The 15,773-nt window shown below is 43.7% G+C and overlaps 1 protein-coding gene across 2 annotated transcripts in view; it reads right to left on the bottom strand.

Annotated features, from left to right (window-relative positions):
- BRINP1 (BMP/retinoic acid inducible neural specific 1) overlaps positions 1–15,773 on the bottom strand; it is a 90,369-nt gene that overhangs the window by 17,234 nt on the left and 57,362 nt on the right. For both annotated transcript variants that reach the window (XM_084494271.1, XM_084494272.1), the window contains 3 exons: positions 12,079–12,269; positions 6,725–6,894; positions 5,315–5,420 (listed from right to left, as the gene is read on the bottom strand). In XM_084494271.1, the coding sequence (XP_084350397.1) occupies positions 5,315–5,420; positions 6,725–6,894; positions 12,079–12,269 (467 nt within the window). The remainder of the gene's footprint in view (positions 1–5,314; positions 5,421–6,724; positions 6,895–12,078; positions 12,270–15,773) is intronic.

Below are 15,773 nucleotides of genomic sequence, written 5' to 3'. Positions count from 1 at the left end.
GAGTGGTGCCCCAGGGGAGCCCGCTTCCCCTTTGCCTTTGTTTTCGGAGAAATACCTTTGCCTTGATGAGGTCCCTCCAGAAGGCCAGGCCTGAGGGGATCAGAGTGTGGTGAAGGCTCAGGGGCTTCCCTCTCCTCTCCCCTCCTGCTCTGGGAGCACCGTGCCCGGTGGCAGCGAGCAGCTCCCTTCTCTGACCTAATTTGCAGCCAAGCACAGAGCAGTGGCTGCCACCAAGCAGGATGAGTGCAGGGTTCACTTGGAGAAGGCACCTGGGACACTTGCGCAAGGAGGGATTTCAGGCCTGGTGGCTGGAGGCACTGAGGCTGTGTAGTTCCTGATTTCTGTTGTGGGGAAGGGAGGGCTGAGCATCCCTGCACGTACCGCAGAAATAGTCTGAGAAGGGTCAGGGCAACAGCAGCATTCTGAGGTCCCTTTGGCCTTCTCCTGAGATGTTTATCTGTAAGCACCATACCTTTCTTCCTCTTGCTTTCAGGATGGAGTAAAACTCAGGGTCTTCTAGGGCTTTATCTGAAGCTAAAACCACAGAGGGATGTGGTTTCTTTTCAAACCTTCACTCTGACATTGGGGATAGGCCTACCTCCAGAGTACAGGCCTGGAGGATGGAAAGAATGTGCCAAGCTGCTGGAGAACCAACACCTACAGAGCCTGGACTGCCTGAAGGCTGTGGTGCTCCCTGAGCTCAACACGCTCACTGGAGACGGGGCTGGCCTCCTTGCTGTGCACTGACCCTGTTTATTCATGGTCCGAGTCCCATGAATAAATCTTTCTGCTCTCTGCTTCATGGAGGAGCAACCTGCTCTGGCCCCAGCCTTTGAATATGAAACCCAAATGCCCAGAGGCTCTTCAGCTCACCGTGTTTTCTTCTTTGAATTTTAACTTGGATGACAGCACCTACATGCTGCCTGGTCCCAGCCAGAAATGGCACTGGCTTTGGATTTATTTTGTGTCATTTTATTTGAGTGGAAAGGGGTAAAAAAGCAACTAAAGACACAGGAAAAGCACTTCCATTGGAAAGGATGCATGCTGTGTGCTCCAACACATGCAGAAATATGAATACCCTGTAATCTCCAAAACAAAACACAGTCCCATTGTACACTGCAGAGTGTCTCAAGTGGATGCTTGTTTTGTGTTTTTGCTTTTGTCCATGAAACTCATGGTTTCTAAAATACTTTTCCAAGATAACCTTCTGTAGTAAGAAATAATTTCACGTTCACAACAGCATAAATGACCCTTCATTTAAGAGACAATCAGACCCCCTGTACACTTAGTACCAATTCAACAAAACACTTATATAAATACTTAACTTTAATCAGGTAAGCAGTTCTACTGAAATCTGTGCAGTTAATTTTAGCATTTAACAAGCAGCACATATTCAAATATGTGCTGAGACCAGGAACACAAGTGACACGCAAATCCAGCTACTCGTCAAAATGTGCATGTGCCTACACCCAACACAGAACCCTAATTTTAAATCTGAAAATGTGCTGTCGGTATTACATGTTATTCAGAGATCCTCCAGCCAAAAATTTCCTTGCAGAAGAAATCAGTGTTAGGTTACTGAAATACTGCCGTGCGTTTTCACATTTGTACATCGACACATACATAAATACCCACACATCTATCACCGTCTCCAGACACAGGCAGACTTATATCAATGCTTCTGTATTGAGCACCCTTGTGACCAAATCCTAGCAAGATACTTTACAAGTACCTGGACAGTAGCATTTCACCCAGTCCTTGTGCTCTCCTCCATCATTTTCATATCAGTCTGCACCATGCACAGAAATATTGCTGACATTGAGTTGATTTCAGCTGTCAGCAAAGTACCTGTGTGTCAGGTACAGTCATTTTTAACATAAGCTTTAGAATCATGAAGTTGTAAGAAGGCTCTACTGTTGGAAACCTCAGTTCTGGCTGCTTCAGTTGCCACCTGTGAAGCAGGAAAGCTGCTGTCTAAAGGACTATCACAGCCTGCAGAGCAGCTTGTAGCCAGCCATGCTAGTCAGGAAGCCTTGCTGCCCTAAGAAAACACCCCGTGGAGCTGTTTCATTCTCTAAGAATTTTCTTTCACTATTGCAACCATAAAAAAAGAAGTTCCTATTTAATCCTTCAGCATTATCTGCTGATAAACCTCATCCTGGCAACAAAGCAGGGAGGTGACTTGGTCTTAAAGTTTGTGATAGTGGACCAATATCATAGGGTGAACACCACAAGCCAAGACAGGGTGCAAAAGAAATTAGCTCCTTTCTCCACAGTAGCCACCAGAGCTGACAGTACACAAGAAAGATGTGTGCTGGTGACCAGTGTTAGGGAGAATATCTTAGTTTTGAAGGTAACTTACTGATGAGAAGGGAGAATTTGTCCGCTCTGAAGTGTAAAGGTCCTCTTTAGAAATTAAGAAGTGCCAGGTTTGGTAGAGGTTTGGCTTAGAAACCTGCAAGCAGAATAGCTAACAAGGGTACATGTCCTTAACTCAACTAGAAAAACTATTAGAGAGAGATGTTTGGCTTTGGACTGTACATAAAAGGCTTCCTGCATTAAAAGTGGTAAATTTCCCCAGCTCTAAATTAGAGCTATTTAAAACATTTTCCATAGAAGAGTTCTCTGTTGAAAATGCAGTTTCATTGAAGCATTTTGTGAGAACATGTTGACTTCTAAAGCACTTTTGACAGGGAAAGGTCTAAATGTATTTTTCATACTTCCTCATTCTGTTTCGCTGAAAAGCTGAAATGTTTTGTGTTGTCATTACTGCTCTGCCCATCTTGGTGAAGACTTTAATATTAATTGTGATGTGAATTTTAATATTCTATTACCATACTTGATGTAACAAAATACCGATACGCAACATTTCTTGATTAATGTTGCGATGTTTAGAATAGCACAGAAGGACGTTACCTTATTGAAATAGTGCCATGTTGCAATATAGATGTAAATGGTCAGACTGCCCAAGAGGATACGTCTCTGGAATTTTAATTCCCCAGAAGTCCAGAACTTTTCAGAAGCTTGTGGGTTGTTGTTCTTTTTTTTTTTTTTTTTCTCACATTTTCTAATTTCAGCCCAGGAATGTTTACCAGGAACCAGAAATCCCCATTTCCCACTGGTTGCTGTAGAGTTGTTAGCATCCCCCCCCCCAGGCTCCGATTTACTCCTTGCCCAGGCAGCCCCAGCTGAGGAGGATGCAGATGAAGGGACAACTTTCTGCTGGTGTTGGGGATAGGAGGATATGGAGTCTCACCACTGAGACCCTGTCCCACAGTAGGATGCATCACCGCACAGCCCCCCCCATGCTTGAGGCAGGAAAACTTCCTCCAGGCAGTGCTAGGAAGAAGGGGAACCTGAGCTCTGTGACAAATAGACATGTATCTATACCATAATGCAGGGGTCTGATAGAGGCCCATAAGGATGCTGGTTTATGAATTAGTAATGCTGCTTTGTCCATGTAACCACAGGCATTGAACCTTGCACTTCCAGGTCAACCCCTTCATCTCCAGGCTGGCTGACCTTTCTGAACCCTGCTTGCAAGCCTGGCTTGGCTTTGGGTCCAGCCACCACATCTCCTAAAGGGCAGGTCTTTGAAAACATGACTCTCAGGACTGGGCTGCAACAAGCAAGTTCAGAAATAGAAATTCTCCCTATCATGAAGATGCTGCTCTTTTATTGAGCCGGCCTTGGAGCCAGAGTGACACGGAGGTAGTAACATGGATTTCTGTCAGCAGCTCATGCTTGGCTGCTAATCAGATCAGAGGAGACTCGGTCACGATCCATTACCCACAGCCCTGTGACTAATTCCTAATGAGGCCTCTCAGAGCAGAAGAAGGATCCCGGGTAATTATCCCAAGAACCACACTCCAGATTAGAAAGAAAACACCCAGGTGTAGCTTTAAAGGTCACTTTGTTCTATTAGGAAGAGTTCTTACCTTCCTTCCTTACATCACCGTCTGCCTTGGATTGGATCTAGCCCCCTTCTGCTCTGGGTTATCCCATGGAAGTCCATGAAATCCCAGTTTGGTTGACCTATGAGATCCTGCAGCAGCAGCCCTCTGTCTGCTGCCATCAGAAATCACAGCCTCATCCGTCTTACCTGTCTTCTCTTTTCTAAAAAAAAATCTCTTTTTTTCCCCCACTCCCTCCCTCTCCTTTCCCCTCCCAGCTATCTTGCTTTTTCTCTTCCCTTTTAGGACCAGATACTGAATAGAGATCTATTGATTTACTTACTTACCAGTTTGTCTGCTTATAAGTCAAGCAGTCTGTCTATTTAGCTCTTCACCTACTTATCTGATGTGTCATCCTTAGGATTTCATTACCAGCAGCCATCATCACAGTATATAAAAAGTCTCAAAATGCTTATTGTTAATTAGGTAAGTACCAGAATTCAGTGATTTAGACAATCACTGGAATAGTGAAAGTAACCTGCCTATTATTTTTAAAGGCAAATAACAAAAACAATAATAATATATCTGCAACATGACTCAGTAAATGAAACCCAGTTTCTGTGAAACCAAGATTAAAACGGCACTTGCCAAATTATACTCAAAGCGGAAGATGTAATGTAGCCTATTCATCTGAAAAATTAAAATTTGTGCAACTACAAGGATTCCAGAAATAAAACCATCTGGGCAAATGAGCAATTAAATCCCACATTTCCTTATTTTGTCAAAAACTTGGGAATAACCTTAGTAAATTACACGCCCAGTGAATTTTCTCCTTCTACTCAAGTTGACTTCTTGCTAACCAGCATGTATTTACTTATTAATTCAGTCATGACCTCTATCTGTTGACTTCTGGACTAGCTCCCCAGCTGGGACCGAAGCCATGGCTTCTAGCCTCCAAATAAAACCTCTGTGACTTTTCCTGAAGATTATGTCCATTAGAGAGTCCCAAAAGCTGATCTGCAAACTTCTTACGCAAATCAGCAATTTGGGAGGGACAAAGAGAGATGTGGGCAGTATGTCCCTTCAATATTAATGGAAAAGGTCGCATTTATTTATATCGGTGAATGTATAATACACAGAAATCCACCATAATTCGGTGCAGGGGTGGGAGGGAGCCCAGATTCTTCACTTGAGTCCAGTCTTCAGCTCCTCATGCCTCCAACTCAGCCCTGCCGAGCCCTAACGCTGCTGTGCTGAGCATCATGTGAAGCCACCAGAAGCCACTGGTCCTCCTTCAGGGAACTTACAATGCAGATGACAATCCGAGCAAATGAGAGGGGAAAGGGTTAGAAAAAGGGCCACCCATCTCATTCCCCCACTCCACGCCCTCTGTTACCATCTGCCTCCACCCCATGCCCTACCTTGCAGGTGGAGTTTGCTCTCAGTGCTTTGCAGAAGGACAGAACTCACAGAGTCCAGATTGTCGTAGCTGTTACAGCCCAGGGGGCCAGTCCGAGTTTCTGTTACCTATGGAGGATGTAGAAAAGAGAGAGAGGAATGTTCTCTTTGCATAAAGCATCATATCTTCCCTAGCCAAGTTCAGACCCATTGTTACCAGCTGATGCAATCCAAAATACATCTTCTGCAATTGGGCAGAAATGCCCCACACTGGGCAGACATGGCTAATGCTTGGTGCACTCACAAGCAGGGAAAAATAGAGTGAATTGTGACTGCTTTCTTTATGGTGCAACACATTATTCTGGGCTTGGAAATGGGGTCCTATAGATTGATGTTTTTCATAGAGGATCTCCAATGGAGAGCACCAGAAGCCAGTGGAAGAATTATTCCCTGGCTTCTCTTACCAGGCAGCAAGCTGCAGAGATGGATTGCCAGCCTGCAATGGCACCTAGTGCTCCCACAGCATATGTGCACACCATCCTCGTGCTAAGGATAGATGGAGGCACAGATGACCTGCAGCACTGCTGCTGTGGTTGTTGCTGTTGGTTTCCAACCATGGAGGAGAGCTGCCCTTCCTGAATTCACAAAGGGCGATTATCTGCTGTCACTGTTTCAATATCTCAATCCGATTTCCCATCTAGGAGGGAACAGACTCAGCCATGAGACACCACAGAACAATAACAAGAGCTGAAACCTTTCAGAAATGGCTAACAATGACGACTCCATCCACATCGCCTTCCCTGGAGTGAACTCTGCAACAATAAAATCCCTTCCCAGTATAGGATGATTGCTTTCAGAGAAGGCAGCCTTTGTCTGCAGAGCCATTTTCCCTATTTTGTATGCTCTGAGCAGCTCCCCCTCCTTCCTGCTCCAACCCCCAAGCTGTCTCTCAGTCCATTTCATTCCAGATGCCTCAGTAATGCCACACTCATTTTTTCACCTTTTCTTGTAGTGAATTCACCTGAGAGATGTTTAGCTGACTTAGAGCTGCAAGAAGAAAATACTTCTGGGGTACATGAGGTTGCCCAGTTCACAGACCTGCCTTTCCCCTCCAGTTTCCATTGCTGATCTGGGTCATTTGTTCCTTCTCTCCTTTCCAGAGGTCACTACCACACACAATGGTATTCTGTCATCTACCCTACAAAACCATCACAATGAATTCCCACATCTTTCCAGACATTACTAGGCCTGGGGAGATCAGTTCTTCTGTAAGGTCCCTACCAGAACAACTCACCCTAGGGAAATCAGTGTGGGAACAGAACAACTTGTCATCAAGAAAGATATTACACTGGACTGGCGAAGACCTGTCCCAAGTCCCGACATTATTGGCATGGGAATATGAACCTCTCCCTTCCTGGGGCAAGACACGGTACCTTGATTGCTCCGGTAGAGATCTGGATCTCGTGGAGTCTCCTCATGGTGCCATCACGGTCTACGAAGTAGGAGGAAGCAAGCTGGTGCAAGGCTTCAACGCTCTGGGTGGCGTTTCCTGACTTCCTGTCGAGGCGACTTTTGTCCATGTACATGGTCAAGGCCTCCTCTCCTGTGGTGGGAAGAAAAGGAGTTGTCAGTGGGGCCCAGGAGGTTGCCGTGTAGGGTCACCTCAGTGAGAATGTATGATATTTTATTTTGCACTGAAAGAAAGAAAAATCCGACACTCAGATGAATCTACCCTTCCTCATCAGGACCAAGGAGCTAGAATATATGAGCCTCCTCTATTCAACCAGTAAGGGTAGATCCAACACACCTGTAGAGCAGCTCCACTCAAGTCATCAGATGATGTTTTGGACATTTATTAGTCAGCACAGCTTCACCCCAGCTGCTGGAAAGGATTCAGACCATTCAGCCCACTTGAAGAACGCTCTTCTCTGTGAGCAGTACATCTAGAACAGTGCACACCTGGCAGGAGTAGATGCCACTCTTATGCAAGTCTCCACCCTGATTTCTAGAAGGAATAAATGATGGTTTAAGTTGCAATCAGGACATAGGTACAGAGGTGGGTACAGAAGATAAATGCTAGTTGTACCTCTTCAGCTTCCTACAGCTATGCAAAAAGGCGAAGGGTGAGTGAAGGGGAATAAATAAGAAAGTGAAGTTAAACCAAGTCCTCTCTCTGCCCTTTTTTTTTTTTTTTTTTTTTTTTTTAGCATCTCATTTAGTGAATCTAAGTGGGGACTGAAAAACACTGTGCAAAATAAGGAACAATAAGTGAATTTGAACCAGTAAACAGAGTCTGAGAGTGAAGCAGTTGGGATCTGTTAGCAGCAGACATCCTGAATATTAGCAGAAACCTGAGTCTAACAAGAGATATATGAAAAGGACACAAAGCTTAGAAGTAATATTTACTTAAAAGTTCAATTTGTGCTATGTGATCTAGATTAAAATCTGGTTCATTCTTAATGTGAGGCTGGCATTAAAAGAGTAAAAATGGAGAACACTCTCCTGCATCCTTAATCCTTAACATGTGAAGCTCTGAAATTAATAAATGAAGAGAATAGACACCAAAGGTAGAAATATGCCTTTTCTACATAGCCTTCTTAATGAGAAAATGATTTGTTCTGATTTGATAGATGAACCACTGATGAGTACGTTGTCTCTGACAGTAATAGCATGGTCAAAAAAATGCATCACCAGTTTTTAGGCCAAGAATATTTTGCTCCTCAGCATTTTTGTATATTTTTTTTTTTTTTACTGAACAAGCACTTACTTTTCTTAGAAATTCCAATTAGCTGAAGTAATTTGATTTGTCCAATTTTTTTTATTGCCTACATGAAAACAAAACAAGAAAAACAAAACAAAACAATAAAGCAAAACAACACAACAAAATCCCCACACAAGCCTGTAATCCCCCCCCCTCCCCCTTCCTTTCCCTGGAAATATTCCAGCTTTTATCTAGAAGCCAAATGTCTGAAAACAAACTAAAAATATTCTGATTAAAAATCAAAATATTTGTGTTTTATTTCAGCTTATTCAAGCAATTGGTACATTGAGGATTGTGCCTTTGGCTTTGAGATGAAAAATGGAAATTTTGGGTGCAAAGAAGATACCTTTCATCAAAAGAATTGATCAGTTGAAATCTTTTAATTGGCTTCATAGGAGCTAAGTGCAGAAGCTTGGCATGTAAAACTTTCTGTCTTTAATCTTTTGTAAGAAAAAACATATTATCCTCTGACCACAACCAAAGTTGTAGCAGGAACAGCATCATCATTATTACTTTACACACACACACACACACAAAAAAAAAAGTCCCTGGAAAATGCCCAGCTCTGATTTCCTTTCTTACTTTTAACATTATTATGCACTGAGCGGCGGCGTACAGAGTCTTTGGCAAGGATCAAGGCTCTGTCACATCCACACACACAGCAGGAAGATGGTTCCTGTCCTGGAGGATTTAAAATCCAAGTATCTGACGAGACACAACAGGTGTATACAACAAACACCAGGAAAGCACGAGGTAATAAGACGGCAGTGATTAGTGTGAGAAGCAGCAGCTACAGCACACCAGATGCCTGGCCGCTGTCAATGTATTTCCAAGTTTCATTGCTGCGGTGAGCTTTCCGGGGGGATTTGAAGGAAGGTCAGGTTTTGTGAATTTTCATGAGGTGACTCGTTTGCCAGTGAAAGTACAGCCTTGTGGGAGAGGTTTGGGGGAGCAGAGGTTGGATCGGTGTGAAAATGGTGTACTTTGAGCCCAAAGTGTTGTGTTGCTCAGGGAACAGAAGAATTTTGCTGCGTGGAGATGCAGCTGATGTAAATGGGGCCAAAATGCCTCCATTTCACAAGGCTGTGAACGAAGAGGGAAGGCCTGGAGTAATTTACCTGAGCTGCAGCTTAGAGGAACCTGTGGGATCCAGGTATCAGCAGTTCTGCAATTCTACCAGAAGTGGAAAAAAACAGCTTTTTCTGGGCAAAAATATCATGCCTCCTTCTAACAGCCAAGGCACAAAACTCAAGACCCTTTCAGTGCAGACTGTAGTGAGAGGAATGCTGGGGTCAGAGGTGTCTTGGACAGACAGCAACTGGGAAGCCTGGCTTGAATCACATCTGGTAGTGATACCAGTTTCAGATGAGCAGGAGATCCACCATTAGCTTTGGGTCCCCAGACAACACGAAGCAGGCAATGAGCCACTGAGACAGCTCCCAGACATCAGACCGGAAAACCCTGGGCTCTGGGACAGTGGAGATCAAAGATTTCCCCACGAAAGCCATCACTTTTCCTCCCTGAGGTGTCTGGACCCCTCCAGTGGGAGGAAGAAAGGAGAGGAAAGTAAAGCCCAAGAGATTTGATGCTTTTCCTGAAGGACAAATGCTGTCCCTAGGAGGGAAGGGTGCTGAGCAGAGATAACATTGCTGGAAACCTATGCTGTGCACATGTGCGCAGCCCAGGAAAAGCACTCCATCCCCATGGAGAGAGTATGTGAGCAAGCAACCCTTAGATCAAGAGAGGTTAATAGACTTTTGCTGCATTATTAAGTCTTAATTTCTCGTTTATTAAGCGGATGCTATGTTCAAAGTTGTCTTTCCTTCAGGGCTTTCCCTGCAAATTGGCTCTCAGCTCTGTGTGCTCCATCCCAGAGCATGGATGCCCTCAAAATGACCCCTCACCAGTCCCTTTGTCAGAATTAAACTGGAGAAGAGCTGGGTTTTTATTAGGCTCCAGGGGGACCCAGCTGCTCTGCAGGTTGAAAGGCATCAGAAGTGTTCCTCATGTGGCCAGGTGTGAAAATAGCTGCTGTATTCAGCCTGGGCTGGTCTCAGCCATCACCCAGCCTCCTGGGGTCCCTGCAACAGATGGCATTTAAGAGCAAAAAAAATGGCCTCTGCATTTGTCACTCATTTGCAACCTAATAAGACGTCAGGCTAAATTACAAAGCACTGTAATCCAAAACAGGAGGGCTGTAACTTTTTTTGAGGAGACCAGGGTTCTTGGGATTGCCAGGACATGTCTGGTTTTGTGTCCCAGAGGTCTTGTTTAGCCCGCAGATTGTGCTTTAGAGTGTGTCCTCCTTGCATAATGCATGCTCAGCCTCATCTGCATCTTCTGTAGGACTGCCATTGCCAAGATAAATCCTTCTTTTTTCCCCCCACCGTTGCTCACCGTGCTCTGGGCTGATCGAGCATTTAGCACTCCTCTCCAACACCAGTTCTCGTTACAAGCCTCTGCATATTTAAAATTGTTGTGTTGTAAAATCAGGAGAAGAAACAAGCCACTGTGAATAATTCAAAACCTCACCCAGGCAAAATTAAAAATATATTTCAACATCAAAGGTCTTTCTTATTTCAAATTTCCAGGGATGTGAACAGGGAGGAGGAAAAAAAAGCATGTCAATGGAAAGAGAAGTGAAATCTAGTTTTTCCTTACTGGTTTCTTACTTGTCTGGTTGGGGCTCCATAATATGGTCCTGAAAACTATTTCCTCAATAAGGAAGAGTTTATATTTACAGCAAGTTCTCTAAGGCCTGATGCAGGCAGTCACTTGCACACTTCAGTGCACGGAGTCCTTCTCTCTCTCACACTTCTTCCTGATGGGGTGGCCAGTTCAAGTGACTGAGCTGGAAGAGCAGCTCGAGGTTCTTTGAAGGACAGTTGCTGCCCGAGAGGTCATTCGGTTTTGGTGGAACTACGCCAATTTACCTACCGCCTCATTTGTGCATGAATCATATGCACACATCTGATCTCATCTGCATCTCATCTGAGTGTCTGCAGAATGCTTTGGGAGCAGACAGATGGCCAGAAATTCCTCAAAGTTCACTACAAACTTCACAACGTGGCGAGGCTGGAGGTCGGATACACTGTAAGGAGCGACAGCAGCAAACTCTGTACTAAAACTAAGACCCTTTACCAGTGCAGCATCCTTCTTATGGATACACATTCTCAAAGGAAAGGCATTTAAACTTACATCCCAAAGGAGTAAAGAATGGTAAAAATAATACAAGTAAAAAAAAAAAAAAAAAAAAAAAAAAAAAAAAAACCAGCAGGAAAGTTGCTGATTTTCACCCCTCCTCTTTTCAATACTCACTATTTGAAATGTTTATGCAGAACTGAAGGCAGTGCTTGCACACGGGTTAATAGCCCTACAGTTCTTTGTCTTCTGCACCACTGACATATTCTGCCTGCACAGGCAAACCTCTCTGCACTCCTTCTCTATACACTTGCAATTTTACTCAGCTGTGTTGTTTTCAGTGGTTGGGCCCCTGTTACTGCTTGCGCTCCTGCATTCAGCACAGACCTCGCTGCACACATGCCTTGCTCAGCTCCTTGAGCTCCCCTTTCCCTGGAGCTCTTTAAAATTCCTCCACTTCCATCCAGAAAAGATGCTTTCCCCCTGCATTTGGTTTCATACTGAAGAAAAGAGAGATCAACACACTCTATTGCTGAATTAAGGCCGGGACAGGGGAACAGCAGGCAGGCTCCCCAGGTAAAAGAAGCACGTTTATCTTGACGCACACTGGTACACCCACACCGGTGTCAGAGGAGTACAGGTGCACACATATCACAGATGCTGAACATGTACCCATTACACTGTGAATTCATTTGCTAAGGCTATTCATACTCTGGAGACTTTCAGTCCTAACGAAGAGACAGGATGAGGCTGGGGAGCTGGAACCTGGCTCTGTGCTACCAGCCAACCCCCACATGGCAAGGCCAAAGGTCTGCAGGTGCTGCCTGGTGGCTTTTCCACCCCACCATCAACACCGGTGTGAAAGGGTCCAGGTTGTGCACCTACCTCCCAGGGTGGCAGAGATGAGGATGTGGGTGCCGTACTTTTTGATGATGGTATCGATGAACTGCTGTGTGGTGGGTCTCCTGCCCAGGAGGCGGATGCTTCTCTGGAACTCAGGCATCAGGGGCAGTGGATTGTGGAGCAGGTCCCTCCGCTCGATGGCTGTGTTCCTCACCTTCCAACGGGCAAACTCCCTACACGACAAGACGGGAACACAAGAGGGGTGAGGCTCTCAGTCTGGAGGGGCAGGAAGAGCCTTCAAGGGCAGGGAAGAAGGATGGTGAAGGGGACGATCCTGCTGGACACCCCTGCATGGATACACACGTGAGGCTGCAAGGCTGGACAGAAAGGGAGGGGAAGGAGAAGAGAAGCAAGATGTTACCGCACAGCCACAAGGCACTTTGAGCATTAGGGTCTGGGCTGCCAAGGAGGTGGCCTCAGAGTCTCCAGAGATGTCTGGCAGAGGGCTGCATTTCCCTACAAGGAAAGCAGTCTGGTTCTTTCACTCTCACATGTTTTTGGGTTTTACACCTCTCCTGAAAGCAGCAAATTCTGGTTTCCATCTACAAACAACCAGTCAATTAGTTATACTTGAGATGCAGACTGGTCCGATCATTGCTACATCCTTCTGTCGCACTGCTCGTAAGCCCTCCTGGTATTCAAAGCTACTGCTTTTGTAAAACAGGCTGAAGGAATAACACTTTGTGCCAACATCTTAATCTTTCACCTCCAGGAAGTCCAGCAAAAAATCAGCTTGAAAAACAATTTACTTGATAAACTATCCAAAAGGATTGATTCAAATATAAACAGAGAACAGGATGAAAATGGAGGTTTTGTCTCTATTCCTTTCATTATTTCTCTCTCTCTCTTTCTGTCGGTCTTTCTTTCTTTCTTTCACCAATAAAGTGATTTTCAAATCCCTTCTTTAAATCTGATAATTACCGGAAAAAAATAAAGTTAATGTTTGCAAAAGCAGCTCTTTATTAAAAGTATCCATTCTGAAACAACACAAAGGGAAATGTCTGGAGAAAAACTTGCCCACCTGCAAACTAAAAACCAGGCCTCTGAAATACATCACCAGCTGAGCATCTAAAAGATGAGAAATCTCTTAATGTCCTTTGAAAACTATTGAGCACAGCCTTCTTGAAAGGAAAAGATATTATTTATAACCACTCTCCTATGACACTTCTGCACTATCTTAACCCATCTCCCAGAAAATCAAGTCACAGACTTCTCTGTCCCTTTTCATTCACTTATTCCTTTTAAATAAGATTTAAGACAGAAATTTCATTTAAATAATAGCAATGACAATACCTGGCACTGACATGGCACTTTCTCTCAATATGTGTCAACCAGCAAGAGCAATCCCACATTGCTGGTGGAGAACCTGACATGCAGGCACATTTGGAGATGCCATAAGTCAGCTGCAAAGCCAGGATCAGAAGGCAGAGTTTTTTTGTTCCCGGGCTGACTCTACACCCAGTCCATTTTATGTGTGTTAGGTTATTTTATTTAATGCAATTATGCATGTATTTATTTTGATTGCATACCATCACAACACCCCAGGCTGCCTAACAGCAGTGCATTCATTAAAACAACAAAGTGGCAGCTTTTTCTTTCAAAATGTCTCCTTGCATCTGAGATAATGCCCCTTCTGTAGCTCCTAGGCTTTCCCAAGCCAAGGAAAAATCCCAAAGCAGAACACCCTACTGATTGCATCCTAAAAGTCACCAATGTCAAAGCATAAAATCTGCAGAGCATAGGTCTTTCCCAGAAAAATCTTGAAAGAAGGAAGGAGGGAAGGAAGGAAGGAAGGAAGCAAGGAAGGAAGGAAGGAAGGAAGGAGCACGCAAACCAAGATCTTAACTTCATGAGTGGAAAAAATAGACTGTTGGCTCCAAAGCTGTCTGTGGATAACAAGTACGTTAGCAACATCCATGAATTTACTGTATGAAGCTGTTGCCTTTGCAGTCCAAAAATAGTGTAAAAATCCATTACTTAGTATCTCTGGGAGAGATATGTTTGGGGGACCCACAATAGCTTTTGATGATAGGTAGAACCTTAAGAGTGAAGAAAAATAGCTTATCTCTGACACTCCAGAGACAGGTTGCTGTCATCATTCATGATCCCAAACCTGGCTCTAGAAGAAAATTCCCTTTGCATGAAGAAGGAATGGTCCCTTCATGACAGAGCAGTTACACTGCACGGGAAGATGTAAATTTGGATGCTAAAAGACAGGCAAGGTCTTATAATAAATTGAAATTCGTACCATAAAGATCATAAGTGTAGGAAAAATGCTGTCTGTGCTTCTTCTCCAAAGGGACAATTTTTAGTTCCCATAAAATCAAGCACACTTCTACTTTCAGATTGCTGCTTCCTGGAAGTGTTATCAATAAAGTTAGGGGAGATAAACCCTCTATAGCCAGCATGTTTTCAGAAAAAGCCATGGGAATGCTTCATGTTACCAGACAGAGCATAGAAGACTTTGCTTTTGTCACTGCCAAAATATCTATTCCAAAGCAAAAACAGTGCAGCTAAAACATGCAGCTGTTCTAGGAGGGCTTTATTGATATATCAACACCCAAACCCAAGGAATGTCTCCAGAGGGTGGAGGCAGGTAGGGCAAAGAGTTACAGTCAGGGCCCTGTAGTGGAAAGCAATGGCAGTATGGCTGGGAGAAGACTGAAGGAGAAAATGACAATTAGGTAAATAAATTTTTCAAGGGAAAAATAAGTTGTGGTATTTTTTATTTTACTTTAATTAGTTAATTAAATTATTTATTTATTTTTATATCAGGTCCAAAATAATCTCTTGCCACCTCTACCAAGAGGCAAAAGAAGGAGTTTAAAAGAATTCGTTGTCCTATCTTCAACCTTGCCTGCTACCAAGGAACAATTTCAGTCCCTGTTCATGTAGCAGAAAACTCCTTAGCAGCATCCACATCTAACACATCATACTGAAGGAGAGTATTTTTTTCCACTGGGTTCTTTTGCATACAGTCCCTCCCCAGAGCTTTCTGCTCCTAGGGCATTTCATCGAGGTGAAAGCCCAGTTCTATTATCCTCCCCAAATGTCTAGATGTGTGGCTTTCAGAGCTGATGAGAAAAGCTGAGCAAATATGTTAAGATGAATAATTTATGCAACTAACTTAGATATTTATCTTCTACTCATAGAATATCTATGAGCCAGTTGCAATTCCCTCTAATTTATGCATTATTTGAATTTACTTAGTGACATTCTTTAAGCTGATTTTTATTTTTTTTTTTTTTAGGTTATAGCATAGTATTTGGAGTATTTGGCTGTTTTCTCTGCTTGTGTATTGCTGCTTGGTTGGGACTGGTCAAGCAGATGACATAGCATTATTTAGCTTCCTCATTAATGACCACAAGTACCTGACTACACTTTAAAGTTGGCTTGTTCAGTACCAGCATATTTTATATTCAAAGCAACCCTCTGAATACCAGCAATCTTCAGTGCAAGCTATAGAGCTCTGTGCTGTAGGATGCACCCGAGGACAAGATTATGGTACAACTTTGGAAAACAGACTTGACATTAATGAATATGACCAGTGAAATAGCTTAGAATTATTGAAGTGGCTAAAAAATAAGAAATAAAAAGAGTTTTGCAGGAAACTGTACACCTCCAGCCTTAGGGGATGAACCAACCTGTAACTCCTAAAATCTGTGAAAAAAACACCT

Source organism: Aythya ferina (assembly GCF_964211825.1).
Source record: "Aythya ferina genome assembly, chromosome: 20".
Taxonomy (NCBI): Eukaryota; Metazoa; Chordata; class Aves; order Anseriformes; family Anatidae; genus Aythya; species Aythya ferina.
The sequence above is the reverse complement of the archived record's forward strand: the minus strand, read 5'-3'. Positions and strand labels throughout refer to the sequence as shown.